Source organism: Xenopus laevis, chromosome 7S (genome assembly GCF_017654675.1).
Source record: "Xenopus laevis strain J_2021 chromosome 7S, Xenopus_laevis_v10.1, whole genome shotgun sequence".
Classification (NCBI taxonomy): Eukaryota; Metazoa; Chordata; class Amphibia; order Anura; family Pipidae; genus Xenopus; species Xenopus laevis.
The window spans coordinates 12,918,502-12,943,227 of NC_054384.1; the positions used below are offsets into that span (position 1 = coordinate 12,918,502).

Consider the following 24,726-nt stretch of genomic DNA (forward strand, 5'->3'; position numbering starts at 1 on the left):
ATGTAGCATCACTACACAAGCTTGGGAAACCTTCAAAACAGAAAATAAAATTGTTATTTTTCCCTACACATGTGCCCACTGTATAGTTAAGTTGCCATGAGGAAATGTAGGGGGGAAGGAGGGTAGCCCCAACAAAATCTTCGATCTTTTTCAGCCTATCACCCGTAAAAAATGAAAAAACGCCAGCGGTTTTTGGGACTTTTTTTGGGAAATTTTTAACTTTTTTTTAAGCAATCCCTATCTACTCTATTGCACTTCACCTGGTCCGAGGTGGCGAAGGAAGTCTGGCCTAAAAGGCAGTGTTCAGAATAATTTGCGCGTCAGTGAATTTGCGTAGTTACGTCCCTTGCGCAAATTCGCCAGGCGTAAGGGTGCGAAGTAACACTAGCGAATTTACGCCAGCGTCCGTAAGTGAATCGGCGAATTAACAAAAATGCACTACGCTGGTGCATTCACGCTAACGTTAGGCGCTTCGTTGTTTAGTGAATTTGCCCCTAAACCTAGAAGTAGAGATTAATGGACCCAAATTCATATGGATGTGGATATCAAGCATGATATGATGGATACATTTTCCCTGAGGAAGGATCTAATGACACCATACACCCTATGACCACTTCATTAAAGAAGAATGCACTGATCAGTCAGTAGAGGACACAAGTTTAGACTGCAAGGCTGGTGTGTTAGTGGTTATCTGCCTGGAAGTTAATCTTCATTACATGAATACCTTACATGCAGTGTGTTTTCTGATATAACAACAGAGACACTGAAGATTTTCAGCACAAATGTGTCCAATTCACATAAAAGAGCAAGTTTTAAGTAAGACTCCCCGGGACTGGTGGACACAAAAGCTATAATGATGGGAAAAAACACTGCTTTGTGGGTTAAAATTAGGGATGCACCGAATCCACTTTTTTGGATTCGGCCGAACCCCCGAATCCTTCGTGAAAGATTCGGCCGAATACCGAACCGAATCCGAACCCTAATTTGCATATGCAAATTAGGGGTGGGAAGGGGAAAACATTTTTTACTTCCTTGTTTTCTGACAAAAAGTCATGCAATTTCCCTCCCGCCCCTAATTTGCATATGCAAATTAGGATTCGGATTCGGTTCGGTTGGGCAGAAGGATTCGGCCGAATCCGAATCCTGCTGAAAAAGGCCGAATCCTGGCCGAATCCCGAACCGAATCCTGGATTCGGTGCATCCCTAGTTAAAATAATTCTGATTTGTTGAACAAAGATACACTTGCGTTTAAAGGTTTGGAATCTCCCAGTTTGCTTTTGAAAATATCAGGCAACAGGACACTGATTCAAAGCTTACTTCAAGCCAGTGGTTTCCAAATTGTGGGGATGGTACCCCCAGGGGGACACTTGAAGTGGTAAAATTCTAACAACCAAGAAGAAAGGTGCCACAAATAACCAGTATAACTAATTCACCAAATTGAAACAGTGGTCCAGATGCACCAGCCTCAGACCATCAGCTTGGAGGTCTGAAAAACCATCAAACATACTACAAAAAGAGGGGCTTAGGGCATTCTATGAAATCCACAGGGCCACAAAAGTGAAGTAAAAAACTGTTTATTGAGATTACATCGAAAAAGTAAATATCTCCAATGGCCCACTCCATGGCACTCGGAGTAGTGCCCAGACTGAAGGCCAGTTATTGTCAAAACTCTACCAGATACACTTGGAAGCCCAGCTTGATGGTCAATAGGGGTGAGATTTTGGATGAATCTGCATTTGCTGTCATGATATTCTTGAAATTATAGTTGAATGACAGATATACTGATATTTCCCTAAATCTGTACTTTTTATGAGCTATGGGGAACCCTGAGATAAGGTTGGACCTTCACATGGGGATTAGACTGAAAAAGTTCTAAACTGTGTAAAATCTATTTGGGGAAGAAACTGGAATTGATAGACAGGCCTGCTCAAATGCCAGACCTCCAGCATATGGAACCACTGTGGCAAGAGCTTCATCATAAGGCCAGAGAAAACAGTCCTACATGCCAGTTGCACCTCTGGGAAGAGCTACAGAAGGCTGAATGGCTTGTAATTTTCCCTCAATCTTCAAAGCTGACAGCTGGAATGCCAATTGCCTGGAAGCTGTAATTGCTGCAAACAGAGTATTATTTGATGAATGTAAAGCTGAAAGTTTGGAATATATATATCGATATGGAATATAAAGGATGACATTGTCAAGGTTTTGACTATAATTTCTCATCAATTGGATGCTGGTTTGGTGAATATGAGTCTCAATTTCTACCAAAAACATGAACATTTCTAGCTGTGGTTCCAAATTTTGAAAGTTATGTGGGGGATTGCCCGCGGCAGTGGGTAGGGCTCAGGTCACTCAGTACCACGGATGACTCAGGCCACTCAATTTGGCGACAAAATTTTCAGACATACAAAATAAACAAAGCACAACTTCCATGCTGAAATAGAAAAGCAACAATGGAGTCTCCTAAAATACATGCACATGTTTTGCTTTCATAGACAGTCCTCTAGACTGCTGACTGAGGCCTCAACCTTTGAAAGGGTAGGGAAAAGATGATGAACTGGCTGACATATCAACATCCTTTTGCAAATGAATTCCTCTGTATAAGCCATTTAGGAAAAGAAAATCATTGAGGTTTAAGTGCCCTTAATCTCAACTCAGTGTGGACTTCATTAATTATTGACAGCCAATAAGTAGTTATATTACAAGAATAACTAAAACTCTAAGATAAATAACCCTACCAAAGGTCTAAGGGCAGAGAGACACGAAGATATTCAGGGAGATTTAGTCACCTGGCGATTAATTGGCTCTTCTTCGGGCTACTAAACTCCCCAAACTGCCTTCCCGCTGGCTAGAATCTAAATCGCCGGCGGGATGGCACTTGGAGCATTTCCTTTTCCAAGGTCATCGAAGCTTCCTCGTGAGGCAACTTCGGACGACTTTGGAAAACAAAGCGGTGTGCCATCTGGCCAGTGATTTACACTCTAGTTGGCGGAGAGGAAGTCCAGGGAGATTAGTCGCTAGGCGACTAATCTCCCCAAGTAGTTTTGTGTGCCCCTGCTCTTACAGTCAATGGTCACTACAGTCAATACATGTTCACATTCTCAAGTCAGTTTGACCTCTTTCCCTATCTTTCTTGTCTTTGACTTAAATTTGGCATGCCTCCTTATGCTCCACTTGAGGAAATGGACAAAATAACAGAAACACTACACAGAAATGAACATTAAGTTTGAAGTAACCAGTTACAATGGCAGATACAATGAGTCATATCAGGTTGACTACCAGTTAGCATTGTGTGTAGGCTATATAGATGTTTGTGCATATGTTAGTTTTCAGATCACATTAAGGCAACATGTTGCTCACCAACCCCTTGGCTCCCAGTTCCTGGCTTGGAGGCAAGTTTTGGTTGTAGAAAAACCAGGTGTACAGACAAACTTAGCCTCCTGTAGACTGCCAGTCCATGGGTCCTGCAGTCTGATCTAAAGGAAAATACCTCACTTGGCTTAGACATTTCAATATGATAAATTTGTGCCTAAAACCCTTGGTTTTGTATATATATAGGCTTGCACCAAATTAACTAAAATCTGGGGCAATGGAATGTGTAGCCAGGAATCCCTTTATTGTATATAATGGTGTTTCTGTCAGGCAACTAACTGTGGCTATTTAAATACCTATCCATTGAGAACATGAAATGAGACACATATTGATTAATCTGAGAGCAGATTCGTCCCTTGAGGTATAGAGGATAATAAGGGGTTTCTGTCTCACCGGACAGCAGCTCAGCGATCTGTTAAGGACCTATTTCTGCTCCCGTGAATGATTAATCATATGAATTGAATTCACATAATAATAATAATAAAAATAGTCTTATTTACATATTTATTCTATTATAATTTCTTTACAAAATTCTGGCATATGGGACGCATTTACCCAACACCTGCCTTGACCTGGCAGTAAGTAGAGGCCATCTGTAGGTGCTCCATGTTGAGTCATTTGTTCACTTGTATGGCCACAGGACTTCAACTAATATCCCTATAGTTTACAGTAGGGGAAACAGATTTCAAATATATTAGGGATGCACCGAATCCATTATTTTGGTATTGGCCGAACCCCCGAATCCTTCGCGGAAGATTAGGGTGAATACCAAACCGAATCGAAATCCTAATTTGCATATGCAAATTGCAGGTGAGAAGGGGAAAACATTTTTTACTTCCTTGTTTTGTGCCAAAAAGTCACGCTCTTTTCCTCCCCACCCCTAATTTGCATATGCAAATTAGGATTCGGTTCAGCCTGGCAGAAGGATTTGACCGATCCTGCTGAAAAGGGCAAAATCCTGGCCGAATCTCGAACCAAATTCTGGATTCAGTGCATCCCTAAAATATATTAAGTGGATAAAAGTGATGTCAAGCAATCCATTTTTTTCTCTTTCAGTTGATTTTGGCCACACCTTCTTTCATCCCAACAATGCCCACTTCCAGCCCTGGCCACACCCCATATTACACTCCCAGCTTCTGCATGATCGTTTAGGCGAGATTAACATTAATTTGGGTGCAAATTAAAGGGAGAGAGGGCTGTTACTGTTGGGGACAGGGAAAGGGTGGGGGTCAACATTTTAAAAGAGTTGACATGCTTGCTTCCAGGTTTTCATTGGCTCAAAACCCAAGCACACAGGGGGACAGAACACTGAGGCTGGCATCCAACTCAATTCAAGTGCAACAAGTTGGTCTTACAAAGTGCAGAGATCTGCTATTCCTGATTTATGTTTTTTTGGACTCCAAACCCCTGGTTACTACAGCAGAGGCATGGGACCTAGGCATTTGCCCACCTCTTCCAAGCCTTTTTGTTATTGCCATAGCTGAGGATGTTCCAGAGCCTACCATAGGTAATTGGCAGGGGCTGGTCAAAGCAAGGTGCTAGGAAACTATCAAAGTGTCGTTTCTGCCTCACATTAACCCACTTTGACTATATCTCATAACACTGATTCTTGTTATAAATAACCCACCCCTGGCCAGAGAGCAGGGGGGTAAATTCACCTGAAGAAGTACAGTCATTAAAGAGTCAAATCTCTCAGGATCAATCAAGGAGTGAACCTCTGACATGCAGGGAAGCAACTGCTAGATGTGGCTGCTCTGAGCAACTGCAACATTCTGCGGTGTTTTTTCGAATCACTTAGACTACAATCACCGAGGTTATCTATACAAATAGATACAAATAGAAATGTAATGAATTATTCATCGTGCTAACTTTTATCATCAACTGATTATGGAGAAAATCCTACTGCAGCCGCGTTCCCAAATGACAAGGTATTAGAGCTGTGTGTGTGCGCTAACAAAATCTGAAGATGATACAGGTATGGAGGTAGAGCTCCCCCAAGTGTTGTTCGATGAAAAAAAAAACTCACCTGGTTGATGAAACAGCCCAACTGAATAAAATGTGTTAAAGAAGACGGGTTACTGGGAATTGTGTTATGGATGTAATTCAAGAATTTCATTATTCCCCACACCTTTCCCTTTTTCTTACTTTGTCTGTTGCTTATAAATAGCCTTGGCAGTGACTAGCATCACAATCATTTCATGGGTCAAGGAGTCACCAGCAAGCAATACAGGCTGTCACTTTGATTTCTGTTTTATCTCATATAGTGATAAGGGCTATGCTCCAAGGCACAATGAATCTACAGATGTTAATGTGCATACAACCATCAGTCTATAAGTCAGAGGGACCTGGGTTTCATTCCTGTGTCACTGCCTTGTCACTAGCAGGACAGTAGAAGAAAGGCTTTAATGATGTGCAGGTCAAAAGACACCAACCCTACCCACCGTTTATAGAACAGCAGACTTAGGGCAGGTGCTCAGCGAGTTGCCAGTAGTACTGGACTTGCAACACAACAGACGCACTTTGGACTCTGAATTCACCCAACTCCCCGGTAAACCAGAGGTTTCTTCAGGCAAATGAATAGTAGGAAGGTAAAGGTTTTTTCCCTGGTATTTTTTTTTTTAATCTAAAGCTTTTGCAAGGACATACAAAAGCATCACAAGATATATGTTGGCAATGCAAATATATACAGTATATATACGTCATTTGACAATGTATCATTGAGAAATAACCTAAAAAAAAAAGTTTACGAAATAGAAAAGTAAAAGAAAGAGCAAAGATAGAAAATAAAAAATGCTCCACTAGATTAGCCGTAATAATCATATTATGACCCCATTTTTGATTGATTATTAGTAGTCCAAGCTGACCATTTCGCATAATATTCGGAGATTTTTTATTCTTGGCTTCATAATATTCCAGTTTCTCCGTCATTCGCAGTTAGTTAAGTAGTTCTAAAAATACCGGAGATTCATCAGATTTCCAATGTTGGCCGATAATTAGTCTAGCCGCCACCAGAATATGGACAACTAGAGATTTTTTGATGTGCTCTCAATGGTCCTATGTCTAAATGAAGCACGGCAAGTGATGAATTCAGTGTTATAGGCTATTCAGTAATAATATTAGATAGTAAGTTAAAGGTCTGTAACCAGTATGAAGCAAGTTTCGGGCAATTTAACCACAATTACGCCAGCACCACTTAGAATCCCTGGTATTTTTTTAATGGCCATGGGTGTCAGGTTCCCAAACTCTTTAAAAGGAGAGATACAATTAGGTTCTGTCCTTGTGGTTCCCAATTAGTGGAGAGAGGATGGTGCTGGACAGTCTGAGGTATGAGGCCTTCATATGAGAAGTTCCAGAAGTGTTAGGAGCAGCTAGTGTGGGGTTAGATCCTGTTATAGCTAACTTTAGTGTGAGAGGCTCCTGATGAGTAAAATAATTAGTGCCCTGAGTGTCACCCACCAAAGTAGTGTTCATACTCAGGTATAGAGAGTAGACATGAGAGGACTGTGTAGGAAATATTTGTGGGTCGGGTTTGCATCCAGCTGCTGGTATTGCCAGAATTGCCTCCTTATGCCCCTGTGCCATTTCTTCATTTTACTCTGTTTTGTTTTCTGGCATCTCCCCTTGATGATGTCAGGGGCAGGCTCCTCCCCCTCCATGAGATCACCAGCCAGTTCAGGATGAGGGAAACCTAAGGGTATGTAGGCTTGAGAGGGTGCGGGTCCAACAAGTGTAGGGTCAGGTGTGAGTCGCAGATTTTGTGACCCACATTTCACTTATAATATTAAAAGATAATGGTGGACCAGAAGATGAGTCAAGTTAAACTTTCTGCATCTACAATAAACACCCATTACCCTAGGATGGAAAAAAAAAAACCATCACTTTCTAACCAAATACTGTCACCTCTTCTCTACCTACCCCTCCCCAAAAGAAAACCAACGCAACCACCAACAGCAACATCTACCCATGTTCTATCAAGAGGATTTGGTGTAACCAGGTCCCATGTCTCACTTTGCTACAATGACAAAGAAATCAAGACCTAAGTTAGTTCGAGGCTAAGAAGAAATACGCACATTGTCAATTTGTCCTTTATAATACGGTGACCTGAAATAAACCGCAAAAATAAAGCTCAGTTACAAATGAGAAGAATAAGGAAACAATTAATAATGAATCATCGTCAGAATGAATTAAAACTCTATTACGTACAGTAATGAGCCAAAGTGGTCTCCATTAATCTCAGTGGGGGTTTTGTGTTAGAATTTTACATATTTATGCCGAACAGCAGCCTGGTACATTGTAATCACTTAAATGCAATGTTAATAATATTAGGAAAAAATTTCTCAAGTACATCTGTTAATAACTGAGAAATAATGAACAAAAAATATTAATCTCATATGAGAAGTGTAAGGGGACAGCCTGTTATACCTTTGTTTCTCATATGAAGAATAAAGAGATGAATAAATATGGGGGTGCCAACTGGTTAGACATCACCCCAACAAAATCACTCTCCTTTTACGCAGTGCCTGGTGTAAGGTAGGGATGCACCAAATGCACTATTTTGGATTTGGCCGAACCCCCAAATCCTCCACGAAAGATTTGGCCAAATACGAACAAAATCCTAATTTGCATATGCAAATTAGAGATGGGATGGGGAAAACGATACATGACAAAAAGAAACATGGTTCCCCACCCCTAATTGGCATATGCAAATTAGGATTCGGTTTGGCCGAGCAGAAAGATTCGGCCAAATTCGAATCCTGCTGAAAAAGGACGAATCCTGTACAATTTCGAACCGAATCCTGGATTCGGTGCATCCCTAGAGTAAGGTAGTTGGCTACAGAGGTGTGGTGGCACTCAGGTGCCCCTTGTGGTGGCTTGGGATGAGCACATACAGAGTATAGAGGGTGGGTGCCTACATGTGGCAACCTGATGCTGCCGAAGGGACCCCTGGAAGATTACTAATTTTGCCTTCCCAATATATCACTGTAATCCAGTAACAGAAGGAAGAACAATCTGCTCTCTAGTGGTTCTGTGTTAGAAAAACTTACACAAGTGCATGTGCAATTTTGGATGCCATTTACCATGGGTTTTCCCAGCATCACTGGAGGGGCAGCTGCATCTGAGGCAGTTGTACCCGGTGCATCAAAATAGGTGCAAACTTGTCCTGGAGCAACCGTTCTGCAGTCAGGATGTGTCATACTTACGTAGTTAAGTTGGGTTGGAAAAAAGACCAAAGTTCATCAAGTTTAACCCCTCCAAATGAACCTTATAAAAGGCAAGATCTGTAACACATCATCAAAGGTCGAGGTGAATTTTCAAATAAAAAAAAAATCGAATTTCAAGCTATTTTTTGTGTACTTCGACTAGGGAATAGTCCAAAATCTAATCAAATTTGAAAAAAATTTGAAAAAATTTGAATATCGAAATTCATCATGTGGTGTCTCTTTAAAAATTTGACTTCGACCATTCGCCATCTAAAACCTGCCAATTTGCTGTTTTAGCCTATGGGGGACCTCCTCGAACCTATTTGGTGGATTGAAAAATCAAAGTTTTTTGGGGGGGAAAACTTCAAATCTAATTCGATCGAATGCGCTATTCCTTCAATTCTACGATTCAAATACGGAACTCTTAGACTGAAAAAAAACTTTGACTTAATTTTTAAATCAAAATATTGAGATAAATTCAGACTTTGATAAATAACGATAAATAACATCTCGCCAGCGGGATGGCACTCGGATCGATTCGTTTTCTGAAGTCTCCCGGAAGTTTCCTCGGGAGGCAACTTTGGCCGAAGCGCACGGATTGCCATCCCGCCAGCCGCATTCTAGCCGGCGGGAGGCAGTTCGTCGCCCCGAAGAAGAGATTTGTCGCCGGCCGACTAATCTCCCCGAATCTGAGCATGTGCCCTGACCCTAATCATGTATAACAGGATCTAGCCAACACTGCATTTGGTTCAAGTTTATCATCATGAGGCTGAAATTCTTCAACTGATTCCAATAATCCCTGCTGTCCTGACATCTTGTGTTCAAATAGCATAGTGCAGTGTGAGGTGTAATTCTTGTTGTTTTATCTTTGGGTGCCATCTTGTGTTGAGTTTGCTAACTGCGTTTTGTAGGCTGACTAGGTCACTGGGGGCTCACACAAAACTCGGATTTGGTGGGTCTTGGAGCTCGGAGGCTCAGATTTGGTGGGTCTTGGAGATTATCAGGTGTGGGCAGAGTTTGAGTGAGTTGGAGGGAGGGCGGTGAATCTGATTGTGGCCTGTGATTTATTTAATCAAGCATTAAAAAAATAGGCTCCCAATCCACTTAGATGGAGGTCCCACGAGGGCCTGGGCAGGCAGCAAACTAACCCCCAACAGGGAAGATCTCTGCCAACTAATTGGTAGTGGGTCCCATGATTCCGAGGTGCCGAGTACTGACCCAGCACAGTGAATGAGACTCAACGTGATGTTCTGAGTAGGCATGCAGGCAACGTAAGCAGGCATGCAGTATGGGTAAAGTGAGAATTTTTTTGGCTAAAAGCCCCTACATAATGAATAATGAGGTTGGTGATGGGACCACTGTATAATAATCAGGAGAAACAGAAACCTGGTTTTAATACACATTTGAACGAGACCCTTTTCTCCAAGGTTCTGCCAGATTCCCTGGAAGCCCACTGGCACCGAGCACTTGCATAAGTACAAGGGACCACAGAGCACAGAATGAGTGCAAGGAACCAGACCTTATCAGAGGTAGTGAAATGATCTTGCAGTGTCCAACTAAACTGAATTGTGCTTAGAGGGATACTAATGATGGTTCATACCTGTGGTTGAGAAAAGAGGAGCTGCGATCAATCAGCGTTGAGTCAGGGGCAACGTGAGTTTGCATTGTGAGACGGTATTTAGCAACCATGCAGTGGAGCGCGATGGAAATCAACCCTGAGATGCTCAACAAAGTTTTGGCCCAGTTGGAAGTGTCAGATGCCTGGAAATTTGTGGATGTCTTGGGATATGAGGATGAATCTCTGAACAATGTTCCCACACCAGGCTGTGCAATACTGCTACTTTTCCCCATTACCCCACAGCATGAAAACTTTAGAAAGTGCCAAATAAAGGAGCTGCAAGAGAAGAATGCGAACAATAAAGTGTATTTCTTAAAACAGACCATTGGTACTTCCCTCGGTACAGTTGGGCTTATTCATGCTGTGGCTAATAATAAAGATAAATTGAATTTTGCTGAAAACTCTGTGTTAAAGGGTTTTATCGAGCAAACTGCTGCGCTTTCACCTGAAGAAAGGGCAAAACACCTAGAAAAAAAAATGAGATTATAAAGTCTGCTCACAACTCTGTGGCTGCTGAAGGACAATGCAGGCAGAACAGCGATGTAAACTTTCATTCTATATTGTTCACTGCTGTTGATGGACATCTTTATGATTTGGACTTCCCCTGCGGAACATAATACTACTTCTGAAGGCACTTTACTTTTGTGCAACTGGATTTTGGACTTTGTCAGAGAGGCCTCAGTCTGTTCGCATCGGCAACAACGTTTCGAGCACCATCAGATTGAGCACAGGAGCTCCTCAAGGATGTGTTCTCAGCCCGTTGTTGTACACATTGCTGACACATGACTAGACACAGCTCAAACCACATCATCAAGTTCGCCGATGACACAACTGTGGTGGGGCTCATCAGCCCCAACTACGACAAGTCGGCGTACAGAGATGAGTTTCAGCAGCTGGCGGTCTTGGTGCAGTGAGAACAACTTGTCACTGAATGCAGATAAAACTAAAGAGATGATTGTCGACTTCAGGAGAAATCGACCTGCTCACACACCACTCAGCATCAACGGCTCCATAGTAGAGACAGTAAAGAACACCAAATTCCTGGGAGTCCACATCTCAGATGACCTCACCTATATCACCAACACCGCCTCCATCACCAAAAAGGCTCAGCAGCGTCTTCACTTCCTGAGACTACTGAAACGGGCCAGCCTTCCACCCTCACAGTGTTCTACAGGGGCACCATAGAGAGCGTCCTGACAAGCTGCATCTCCGTCTGGTACAGTAGTGCCATTGCTGCTGACCAGAAAAGTCTACAGCGGACTGTCAAAGCAGCTGGAAACATCATTGAAGCGGCTCTTCCATTACTGCAGACATCTTCCACAAGCGCTGTGCAAGAAAGAACTTCTGCATTGCACTGGATTCCACACACCCCTCACACGGACTGTAAGGGGCAGACGCTTTCGCAGTATTAAAGCCCGATTAACTAGGCTGCGCGAAAGCTTTTTTCCCACAAGCGATAAGACTCCTCAACTCACTGCCTGCCCTCCCACTACATTCCAGACACACCTGAACTGTGAACTGAACTTTTGTTTTACACTTTTGTACTTTACACACCTGGACTACCTCAGAGACACTCCGATATCTGTACTAGCTGGAGCCACGTCGTCTAGTCTCACTGTGTATTCATATACTGCAGAGATAACAATAAAGTTTACTTTGACTCGGACTAAAGGATGCAGCCGAAATATGCAGACGGTTTACTGAGCGTGAACAAGGAGAAGTTTGTTTTTCTGCTGTAGCTCTAAGCAAATCTGCTTAACGTTGCGAATAGAAAGCACCTTAATTCAGTATACACTTGTAGACTGTGCAGCTTAATACTTTGTAATAACTGTTCAGAGAATTCATTCCCTTTCTTGCTCGATGCACTTGTGTGTACAATACCAGCTCAAAGTGCTGATCTGCACATATGGCTACAAATCTATATGCTGCTCTGATCTGATGCTTTACTTGCCTTTTCAATTTGTTATTGTAAGTGCCACGCCTTGTTCTGTTGAGCTGCCTCCGCCAAGGAAAGTGCCATATGCTACAGACCACACCCCTTAGGTCACACCAGGTCCCTTAAACTGTCAGACTCATAAATGGGGGCCATTTACCAACACTGGGAAACAAAGTCAGATTGGGACACCAGGGGCCCACCAAGAAAAATTAGACCAGGGGCCCACTCTCAGTACCATTATTCTTCCTCTCCTCACTCAACCTCTATTCTCCTAGTCTCTTTAGTTATACATACTATTATTTCATCTATTTAGCCTCTTTGTTCTCATAGAAATAGGGAATGGCCATGAAATAGGCCAAATGTTTAGCAGCACAAGGGCCCACTGACACTTGGGCCCACCGGGAGTTTTCCTGGTATCCCGATGGGCCAGTCCGACACTGCTGGGAAAATTTGCCAGTGTGCAGTTTACCATGGCAAGCAATCAGATTGTTGCATTAATTGTTCTACCCACAGCTGCCTGAAAAAGCCAAGCACTGATTGGTTGCTATGGGTTACCATGGGCAAATTTACCTAGTCTTCATAAAAGTCTTTTTTATAAGGGTTATTTACACTCTCATTAATTGTTATATATAATAAGATAGTAATAGAAAAGGTCTTATTCTTCACAACTTTTCAATTGGTCTTTTACTTCTGCCTCTTTTCAGCTGTCAGATGGGGGGTAGTCACAGACCTCTGCCATACAATTACTACTATAAGAGACTACAACTTTATTGTTCATTTTATTACTTATCTTTCTATGCAGTCCCTCTTCTCTTCATATTGCAGATTCTCATTAGAGCCACTGTCTGGTTGCTTGGCTAAACTGGATTGTTGTTCAAACAGAATGATTCTAGATAACCTCATCCAATCAGAATCTTTACACCACAGGCAGGATCAGTTCATCTTTAACGGAGATGATTACGCTGACGCTGGGCGATGCCTGTAGTCGATATAACAAGAACAATGAGCGACAAAACAAAGCTCAGCTGAGTAAACACTGAAAAATAACAATTTAAAGGGGACCGGTCACCTGAAAAAATTATTCCAAATCCTATTTTATCACGTTAGTCAAGCAATATAAACTTTACTTTTATACAATATAAATTATTTGAATCTTGTTTCCTTCGGTCTGGGAATTCATACTTATAACAAGCAGACAGGAGCCATTTTGTGGACACTGTTATTAAAGACAAGCCTTGTATCATCTCAGAATCTTGTTTGTGCACCAGAATGTGGGACCTGATGTCCATCCCCATGCTCTGGCTACACAATTAAATGGTGAAGAGAACGGGGGAATGTGGGGAGAGCAGTAACATCTAGGAAGTGCTGAATGGAAAGTGAAAGTAATTGACTGCCCCGCCTCTATGCCTAAGGCATAGAGGAGGGGCAAACAATATTTGATGGACAGCTGAGATTTTTAAATGCATTTACAACAGCTATGAATGCTTTAATAAAAAAAAAAGAATTTGGATTTCATGTTTAGTTTGAAAATGACTTTTATTATACAGCTTTTCATATCTGGGAGACAGGTCCGCTTTAAAGTAATACAAAGAAATTAAATCTGAATGGCTGAAAATAGCCCATCGCCAAGGAAAGGCTGTAATGTAAAGGATATCATTTTGTAAAGTCACTGCTCGGAGCCCCTAAAGGGGCCAGCCCTATAAGAAAAAGTAAACAAAACCTTATTGGTTGGCTCATGACAACTGCATTTGTACAATTTAGCACCCATGTTCATAAATCAGCCCTTAAAGGAGAACTAAAGCCTAACTAAAGAAGTAGCTAGAAATGCTGTACACTATGTTTTGGCTACTGTACCAGCCCAAGGCAACCACAGCTCTTTAGCAGTAAAGATCTGTGTCTCCAAAGATGCCCCAGTAGCTCCCCATCTTCTTTTCTGCGGATTCACTGCACCTGCTCATATGGCATTTTTAACCATATAAATTTTTAGTGTTTAGTTCTCCTTTAAGGACAATGTTTGGCCAGCAAGCTTCTTACTAACGTTCCCTCGTCATTCACTTTGCTTTTAAATTTAATTTCTACATTTAACAAACAATGGAAAAGAGAAAAAACAACGGATTGTAACAATGTTTATTAAATTAAAATATTTTTTGAATGTTATTGTGAGCAGACATGTGAACACTAAGGACAAGGAGAGCTTCTGCCCCCCAGTCCAACGGGTAGGAGCTCATACATGACACCCCCTCGTGAGGGACAACGATGGACCTTTATTATTCAGTCCAAGGAATAAGGCAATCCAGCAGAACTGCTTTATCCTGATCCAGCTGAGAGTGCCGACATGTATCACTGATCTCCCTTCAGAACTGAAACAAATTCGCCATTTTCTTTTAACTCCTACAGAGGAGAAAAAAAATCATAAAATTGGTCTTTAAAAAAAAACAAAAAAAACTTTAATGGGCATTGTGTGCCCCAAAAGCCTTTATTATATCTGTATCAAGCAGACTGTTCCACGTTGGCATTATTGTGCTGGCAATGAAATTTCCTATTGAAGTCAGTTGTAGGTCCAACCATTGGTCAGGGTCTCCCTCAGCTTATAATACAGAAAGATCAGTGTATCAGTCATTCAGTTATAGTTCCAAGGATATCTAGGGGAGCAAATTCATATTCGGCCCAAGTCTCGATATATAGAGAGAGAGAGATATATATATATATATATATATATATATATATAGATATATAGATATATATATATATATATATATATATATATATATATATATATATATTTATTCTCGACACCTGGCCCCCTCAGGAGATCTACCTTTTTTAATCCACGCCCCCATTATGTGTTGCCACACACCCTAATTACCATGTTCATTTTACAAAATTTGGCAGGTTATGAAAGTTTGAACACACTCCCTTTCCCTCCGTGCTTGCTGCTCTGAGCCCTCCTTCCCTTCCGTGTTTGTGCCTGTAGCCTGCCCTCCCTTCCGTCCCCTCCATGTCTGTACTTGTTGCAGCTCTCCCTTCCTTGCCCTCCGTGTCCGTGCTTGTTGCAGCCCTCCCTTCCGTCCCCTCCGTGTCCGTGCTTGTTGCAGCCCTCCCTTCCGTTCCCTCCGTGTCCATACTTTTTGCAGCCCTTCCTTTATTCCACTCCGTGTCCGTGCTTGTTACAGCCCTCCCTTCCTTCCCCTCCGTGTCCGTACTTGTTGCAGCCCTCCCTCCCTTCCCCTTCCTGTCCGTGCTTGTTACAGCACTCCCTTCCTTCGCCTCTGTGCTTGTTGCGATTGATCCTCAGCATGCAGCTTAGATTTAAAAGCAACAGTTATGACCCATGTGGCCCCCCTCAAGTCACTGATTGGTTACTGCCTGGTAACCAATCAGTGGAAACCAAGAAAGCTAAAAAGCAGGAAGTAGTGTTCTGGCTATTATGTTACACATCCAGTCACTCCAGCCTTTATACATTACATTTTTGGCTAACTGACTATATTAGAAACATTTCTTATTTCGCACAGCCTATCTATTCAACTAGTTTTTATTTTTACACTGAACTGTTCCTTTAAAGTATGAAGATCCAAATTATGGAAAGATCTGTGATCCCGAAAACTCCAGGTGCCGAGCAATACTCAAGGCCAGCTAGGGGGAGATTAGTGAGAATTCCTACATGAAAATTAATGTCATTTGCTCCCCTATTCATATATCTAGGATGCAATGATCTATAACTTGTTATAAGGCTGAGCAAAGGCTGGTTCTCCAAGGGAGCTTGAACTGGAAGCATTCGACAACCAATGTCCTAATAGTCCTTAGACAGATGTCTTGTGGTTTCAGGCCCCAAAATACCGTATATACTCGAGTATAAGCCGTCCCGAGTATAAGCCGAGGTACCTAATTTTACCTCCAAAAACTGGGAAAGCTTATTGACTCGAGTATAAGCCTAGGGTGAGAAATGCAGCAGCTACTGGTAAGTTTCAATCAAAAAATTGAGGGTTTCTGCTACCATTGGAGGTGCCGGCGACCATTCTTGGACACTGGCGAATATTCTTGTAGACTATTCTTGGACGCCGGCGACTATTCTTGGACGCCGGCGACTATTCTTGGACGCCGGCGACTATTCTTGGACGCCGGCAACTATTCTTAGGCGCATGCGACTATTCTTAGACGCCGGCGACTATTCTTAGACGCCGGCGACTATTCTTAGACGCCGGCGACCGTTTTTGTGCTTGACCCGAGTATAAGCCGAGGTAGAGTTTTTCAGCATATTTTGGGGGCTGAAAAACTCGGCTTATACTCGAGTATATACGGTACTTTGAATACAATGTGCCGGCCCAAGGATATCAGGTCCTGTAGCTGCACTGAAGAAATCCTTTCAATACACATGGCCAAATAAGTGGCCAAATACATAACTGGAGCAGGCTGAAGAGATACTGCTTGACTCTTGTAAAGATACTCTCTAGAATTAGTGTACATCAAAAGGGAACTTCTACTGTATCTTTAAAGGAGAACTAAACCCTAAAACCCTAAAATGAAATAAAATGGCTAAAAATGACTTATTTTATATAATGAACGTATTGCACCAGCCTCAAGTTTGAGCTTGTCAATAGCAGCAATGATCCAGGACTTCAAACTTGTCACAGGGGGTCACCATCTTGGAAAGTGTTTGTGACACTCACATGCTCAGTGGGCTCTGATTGGCTGTTGAGAAGCTAAGCTTAGGGCTCGTCACTAATTATCCATCAGAAAATGAGCTTCCCCTGTAATATAAGCTGATGCTACAGGTTTGCTGATTATTAAATTCTGATGCTAATTGCACTGGTTTCTGTGCTGCCATGTAGTAATTATCTGTATTAATGACTAATCAGCCTTATATTGTGACATTTCTATTCTATGTGTACTGTATATTGTGAGTGGGTCCCTAAGCTCAGTAAGTGACAGCAGCACAGAGCATGTGCAGTGAATCAGCAGAAAAGAAGATGGGGAGCTACTGGGGCATCTTTGGAGACACAGATCTTTACTGCTAAAGGGCTGTGGTTCCCTTGGGCTGTTACAGAAGCACAAAACATCATGTACAACATTTCTAGCTACTTCTTTAGTTAAGCTTTAGTTCTCCTTTAAACTTATAAGGGACTAGCAAATATGATGGAGCTATGGGAACTGAATGGGGGACGATGCAGACATAATACTTTATTCCTGAGCTTCTGCACCGTAAAACTTATTAGAGACATAATGCGAGTATAATGGCCTGGCACTATTATAATGCGCTGGCACCTCTTCCTCACACAGGGTGAGCATCTGAATGCACGAGCCAGTGGAAGTTTCTGGGATTAAGATTTGTAACAGGCCAACATCTGTTCCTTAATATATCTGCCTGCCGCCTCCATTACTGCTTTAACCTTCTCCCATTTATAGAGGCCAGGAGCAAATAATGTTCTTTACCAGAAAATGGAAGGTATAAATCTCTCTGGAACCATATGGTCATATTTTCAGATACAGATATACGGCCACTCTGAAATGCTAATTGTTAAAGCCAGAAGGTGCAGTGAAAGGGGTATATATATTTTTTTTAGCCCTTTACTTTTGGCCCTAGTATTTTAATACACATCTGCTGGCATACATAAATATACAGGTATGGGGCCTGTTAACATCATACCTTAAATAATTTAAATTTATATTATTAAAAATTAAATAAAAACAATAGGCTGGTTTTGCTTCCAACATAGGGTAATTATATCTTAGTTTGGATCAAGCAGAAGCTACTGTTTTATTATTAGGAAAAAAGGAAATCATTTTCAAAAATGTGGATTATTAAATTTGGATGAAACAGAGTCAGAGCTTTCTGGATAATGGGTTTCCAGATAACAGATCATATATGTATAACTACTGGATAGGTGCACTCAGAAAACAATGGAAATGCCTAGGTGCTGGAACATATATCAAAATCTATAGAGCAAAGAAATCCGCACTCATAGGTCTTTTGTGAAGAAAAAAACGGGTTTATTCAATGTTTCGGCTCTTGAACTCGAGCCTTCTTTAGGAAGGGCTCGAGTCTAAGAGCCGAAACGTTGAATAAACCCATTTTTTTCTTCACAAAAGACCTGAGTGCGGATTTCTTTGCTCTATATCTATATCTATATATATATCCATCCTCCGAATAAAATGGCTTGCTGAAACAACATTGAACAACCTACAAATAAAAATCACAAGTCACAATAAGAAGTGACGATAGGACACATGAAAAATCTTTTTAATTTAGCGATAAGTGAAAGGTTAAGTGTGTTACCTTAACGATGTCCAGCCCCCCGACAAGTTCTCCTTTGACGTAAAGCTGAGGATAGGTCGGCCAGTTGGAGTAGGCTTTTAAACCTTGTCGCACCTGCAAGAAAACAAATCAACAAATGTACAGATCAGGGCCATATACAGGGATGGGAATCCGATATCCGGAAACCAGTAATCCAGAAAGTTCCCTATTAAGAAAAGGCTGGATCCCATAGATTCCATTATAATCAAATAATCCAAATCTTTACACTTGGTTTCACTACAGCTATAAAATGCACAATAACAGCTAACCCAGCTGTAAAAAACATAAATGATGTCTGTTATTTGTGAATATGCTTCTAAATTGTCTGCCACTGAGTCATTAAAACAGTGGCATAACTAGAGTGCGCCGGGACCCCTGCAAAATAATCTTCAGAGGGGCCCGGCGCACTCCCATCCCCGTCTTCCCGCCCACTTCCTGTCCTGCCAAGACTGACTCCGCCCACCCCAACCGACTTGCTTCTCCCTTCCTCGTCGGTAAGAGAGTGTGTGGCTGGGGAGAAGGAGGGTTTTTTATTTGCTATAAAGGAAGCAGAGCCCACAGTCCGCCCCCCCCCCCCCCGCGACTGCAGGGTCTGCTTCCTCTATAGTTACACCACTGCATTGAAATATGTTTGCCCACTTATCAACGTCATTACGAGGCCAGATACAATTGTGGCTTGACAGCTCCATCTAATAGGGAGCTCAGGGTAGGATCACTTATATGTGTATACAATGCATTTTAATATTCAGTTGTAGGTTTCAGGGAAACAAAAGCTCACGGTCAAGCTCATTTCGTCTTTGTAACATCCAACATCAGAGACAGCCTGCATGACACCCACCCAGGCTGTGCCTGGACCATCCCTTTTTCATAAAATTTCAACCTAATAACGAGGTCTTGTTAAATGCATAAGAATTGTATTCCATCCAATCCTAGGCCCAACTGTGTCTCACGTTTCTCCCAAGGAATGACGGTACTCTGGGACCCATATATTTGTACAGGGAAACAAAACGTAATTTAAAGCAACTTTACAAAGTCTTGGTTACAGGAGAGCTGCTTTCTTCTGCAGTGTATCAAGAGTCAGAACCAGCAGTGTAAGAAAGGAGCAGATACTGTTTCAGGTGCCATTACATTTACAAATAACTTTAAAACCACTGAAGCCGTATAATTAATGTCTAAGTCAAACTACTAAGTTTTCAACAACTTTATGTGCTTGGTGTTCCCCATCCCCCTAGTCTGTAAGCTCACGTGAGCAAACCCTCTAATCCTCCTGTTTAATTGTGCAACTGTTTTTTTTATTTTTTTATTTATCAAACGTTTATTGACATGTAAATAATTTAAGAAAACAGTAAAGCATCAATTATTCACATTATACATATCTTTTCAATATTTGCAGCCCTCCACACATGTTGTAGACGTATTCAAGACACATAGTCAAAGGAGGAAACATACAAGTTACACAAAAAGTAAAACTAAACAATAAAATAATATACATAAACTATAACATCATCTCATTCCTGGTGTACATAAGTACTCCTATCTAATTCTAATTGTGCAAATGTTAACTAGTTACTAGAGCGTTCCTAAACACATTATTGATAATTTACTGATGTCAGGCAAGTGGGATGCAGCTTCACGTATGTTAAAAGCTCTAAAAATTCACCATTTGCGTTTCCTGTAATAAGTAATCATCATCTATGTGTATCATGGTTGAAAGACTGTGGCCCTAATAAGAAGGTGCACTGTTGTCCATTCCTGCTACTAAGGCCAAGCAATCTTAGCCTCACTTACCTCTTCATCTTCCAGTATATCAAACGTTTCAAAATTGACACTGAGGAGGGGAGGGAAAAAAGTAGTTTTTTACTGAATGTAATAAAGGCACAGACAATTTTACATACATCTAAGCAAGAAGAACATGTCCCATACTGGAAGGTTATTTAAGAAAAAACAGGAATATGGAAGAAGGTAGATTCCGCACACCAGATCATCAGTAAAAAATCACCATCTTTATTCGACCATGTTAAAACACACGCTGCTTGACGCGTTTCGGGCTCAGCTGCGCTTAATCATAAGCATAAAGCATTATGCTTATGATTAAGGGCAGCTGAGCCCGAAACGCGTCAAGCAGCGTGTGTTTTAACATGGTCGAATAAAGATGGTGATTTTTTACTGATGATCTGGTGTGCGGAATCTACCTTCTTCCATATTCCTGTTTGTATATGGCGTGGGACGCCGAAGTTCCTGCACCCGGACGTACATATTATATTGCCGGCTTTTGAATTTACCTAATCTGCGGTGAGTCTGAGCGGTTTTCATATCCTCTTTATTTAAGAAAAAAATCAAATGTCTAATATTCCGACCTGAAAATTGGAATCGTATTCGAATTAAGGCTGTTTCCATGGTCGCGGTGTGATAAATCTCACATCTTAATTTACATTCAAATGTGTGAATTTTGATACCTGAAAATTAAATTTTACTATTCGACCCTTCATAAATCTGCCCCTTAGTGATGGATACATTTTTGGGGAACGTTAGGTTTACAAGTGTTTCCAATAAATGAGGATTCTGTTCCTTGTTAGCAGAAAGGGGAACTCTGCGGTTAATAATAGCGGTGCCTTAGTGAACATTGCTTTATTATGAATGAAAGCAATAAAAAGGGACCCTTCGATTCTATTCTGACCGTAGTGAAAAATAACTTCAAGTGAAAGAAATGACATTTTATCAATGGCCAGAGCTGTGCATTAGAAGCCGCAGAGCAGGAACCATCAGTTACGCTGCCTGTAGGACAGATTGTCACGTGTGTGCCTATTACAGCAATCACACAGCAGCCTTGTACTCACCCGGTGTTGTTCATTATTTCTAGAATTTGCCTGCTGAAGCCACATTTTGCCATCTAGCAAAAGGAAAAAACCCCATGAAGCATCATGTGTTGGAAGAGATAGAGTATAGAATAAAATTAACGTTCTTACCTCTTTGTTCCCTTTCATAAACAGCATTACTGGGGCTTTGTTCACAAGCACCTTCAGCCTACAAAGAGAAATAACACAATTATTCTAATTGTTTCCTTTCAATTGTTTACTAAATAAAGCTGCACTAGGGTGTGAACCATATATCAACTGTGAATGTCTTCTTTAGGGGTCCCAAAGTAAACCATGGGCCCAGACCACCTTCATTTTAGACTCCAGCACACATGTTGTTATTGACAGGGATAGCATGAACCGATCCCATGGCAACACTGTAATGGTGCTCAAAACTGATATACAGGAATCATTCCAAGCTCTGTACTATGTGTATGTTGGGGGGGGGGGGGTATACTGATCCAGTGGAGTAGATTTTGCTGCACAATGGGCTGAATATCTGTAACTATTCCCTCTGAATATCAAACTTTTTTTTGCAGAAGGCCCCTATTTGTGATCAAACTTTTGTCCCTTGAAACATGAGGTTCGTGGATATCCAATACTGTGAATAAGCACTCACAAACCTCACCCTAACTGGCCATCATGCTGGGCCCCTATTAAAGGGGACCTGTCACCCTAAGAAATAATTTCAAATTCTTTTTTATCATGTTAGTTGAGCAAAATAAACTTTACTTACACTGTATTTATTATTTAAATTTTGTTTCCTTCTGTCTTGGAATTATACAATCACAATAAGCAGGCAGCAGCCATTTTGTGGACATGGTTATTAAGGGAAATTGTGTATCACCCCAAAATCTTGTGTATGCACCAGAATGGGGGACCCAATGTCCATGTGCAGTGCCCTACACAATTATAGAGCCTGAGGAGGGAAGGGGGAATGTGGGGAGAGCAGTGACATGTAGGAAGTGCTGAATGGAAAGTGAAAGTAATTGGCTGCCCCTCCTCTATGCCACTGGCATAGAGGCGGGGCAGGTAATATTTGATTGACAGTTTAGATATTTAAACACCTTTATAACAGGTATGGATGTTTTACTGAAAAATGTTTTTGGGGTTTAATATTTAATTTGCAAAGGACTTTCATTATGCAGCTTTTTATGTGTAGGTGGCTGGGCCCCTATTAACTGCGATGGGTCCCTATTAACTGCACTGGATCCCTATTAAATGCACTGGGTCCCTATTAAATGCACTGGTTCCCCTTTGCGGCCAATGACTAAGTGCTTTAAAACATAAATTGCTGCCTTAGAGACACAAAATTAAATAGAGCCTGTTTGAGTGTTATTGCTTATAGCCTGCCTGTTGGACTTTTGACGTGGCAGCATGTTTTATTTGTTATTGAAGGTATTCTACTGCACTTTGGGGGTCAGCCACACAGTTTGGGAACTACTTCTCTACTGTCATGCCCTTGCAATCAGCATAATGCTTAAAAATTGCACAGATTATACAATCAATCATCAAATCGTGCTTGAGTTCTGGATGACAGCTTTCATTGTCTTTTTCAGATAAATTTTGTTCTGGTTTCCTATTCCAACTGCTACGTTACATACACTTCCCAAAAAAGGGTGCCTTAGCTTTGTGGGAATGCAGAGAAGATTATAAATAAGTATATATTTATATAGATCGAGAAAGAGAATGAAAGACAAAGAAAGGAAAGAAGTTAACCAAGCAACCCATAAAGCAGGACATGCAGACATCAGTGGAAATTATTTTAATTCTCACTTCACGGCAAAGTAGCCTAAAAGATGTAAAATTGAGCTGCTAAACCCGAGCATGTCGCAAAATTAACGTACAATACTGAGTGTATTAGCTGCACTAAACAACCCCGAGCCCCATTTACTACTCGGTGTACAGAAACACAATTTTGCATTGACATTTGTTAAACAGAACATTAAGCGGGTAGATTTTATGAGCACTTAGGGGAATAGCAAAGTCATCCAAATATAAATATATATAAATGACAGTTGTCATTGCACTTTAGAATACTGACCTGTTGTTTCCCCCTGTTCTTTCAGTATATAACTTGGAGCATTTACACCACTGCTGCGCCCAGTTTTTATGATGTTCTGAGATAATATGCAATTAATCTTCATTTTTAATGGTTTTTTTACCATTATTTAGCTTTTTGTTCAGCAGCCCTCTAGTTTAGAATTTTATCAGCTATCTGGTTGCTAGGGTCTAATGTACCCCAGCAACCAGGCAGTGGTTTGAATGACTAGGACAGTGTGAGATGAATCATATTCAAAATAAACCTGTAGGTTTTTGGTTGCTTCGGCAGGGGGCCCCATATGAAAGTTGCAAAAAGCAGAGGAAGGCAAATTCAAAATAGAAAACATGAAGACAAGTTGAAAAGTCCATCACTTCACTGGTATTTCATAACCAGAAGTAGGATATTCTATAAAAATTTGAGAGTTTGTTTAAAGGCAATCTCTACTCTTGAAGTTATTCACGTTTAGGCTTGATGTCAACCGAAGGAGTAAGAATAATAAAGGAAGAATTAAGCATCTATAGACAAGAAATCTGCCAGAATAACTGATAAAAGAAAAACATCTGAGGATTGGTAGAATACTCACCTCTCCTCTAGATTCTGGGCTTTGGGGCACATTTGGTCCAATTCTCCTGATGCCACCATTTCCTATAAATAAAAATCTTTAATTAGAAATCGCTTGAGCGCCCATCACACTAAGCAATGGTGTATTAGAAGTCCCAACCACCCTGTTCACCTTCACGATATCCAGTCCTCCCAACAGTTCGCCATTGACGTAAAACTGCGGATAAGTGGGCCAGTCGGAAAAGGTTTTTAGGCCCTGGCGGACTTCTTGGTCCGACAGTATATCAAAGCTGCTGAACTGGATCTTGTGCTGGTTAAGGATATCCACAATCTGCCTGCTGAACCCTGGGGGGGAATATAGATATTTATTGTCTGCATCATGGTATGGGAGAATGCTCGGTACCTGGGGTTTTCAGGATAAGGATCTTTCCGTTATTTGGATCTTCATCTACTGGAAAATCTTGTAAATATTAAATAAACCTAATAGGCTGGTTTGGCTTCCAATAAGGATTAATTAAATCTTAAGGTGGCCATAGACGTAACAATTTAGCTCTTTCTTGGAAAAGATGTTTCCAAGAAAGATCGTTCATTTCAATACACACGTGTAGAGCTGAGTCGTCAGATATACAGGTATGTTGGCCGATGTTTGGGTGCCTTCGATCAAAATTTTTCGTCCAGCCCGACCGTTATCCAAGTCTTCTGCCTATATCGGTCATCTCTTTTCCCACCATACATGCACCGAACGAAAATTAGTTTCGTACGATATTATCTGTGTGTCTATGGCCACCTTTAGTTGGGATCAAGTACAAGCTATTGTTTTATTATTACAGAGAGAAAGGAAATAATTTTA

The 24,726-nt window shown here is 41.3% G+C and overlaps 1 protein-coding gene and 1 pseudogene across 2 annotated transcripts in view; one reads left to right on the forward strand and one right to left on the reverse strand.

Annotated features, from left to right (window-relative positions):
* Positions 1 to 10,242: 10,242 nt before the first annotated feature.
* On the forward strand, positions 10,243 to 10,805 carry LOC108697921 (annotated as a pseudogene).
* Positions 10,806 to 14,233: 3,428 nt separating this feature from the next.
* Positions 14,234 to 24,726, reverse strand: part of glrx3.S (glutaredoxin 3 S homeolog) — a 32,786-nt gene continuing 22,293 nt past the window's right edge. Inside the window, 7 exon segments of one of the 2 annotated variants that reach the window (NM_001095381.1) lie at positions 14,234 to 14,515; positions 18,399 to 18,491; positions 20,205 to 20,244; positions 21,254 to 21,306; positions 21,383 to 21,440; positions 23,899 to 23,960; positions 24,049 to 24,221. In NM_001095381.1, coding sequence (NP_001088850.1) covers positions 14,465 to 14,515; positions 18,399 to 18,491; positions 20,205 to 20,244; positions 21,254 to 21,306; positions 21,383 to 21,440; positions 23,899 to 23,960; positions 24,049 to 24,221 — 530 coding nt within the window. In that variant the 3' untranslated portion in view covers positions 14,234 to 14,464. 2 annotated transcript variants of the gene reach the window in all.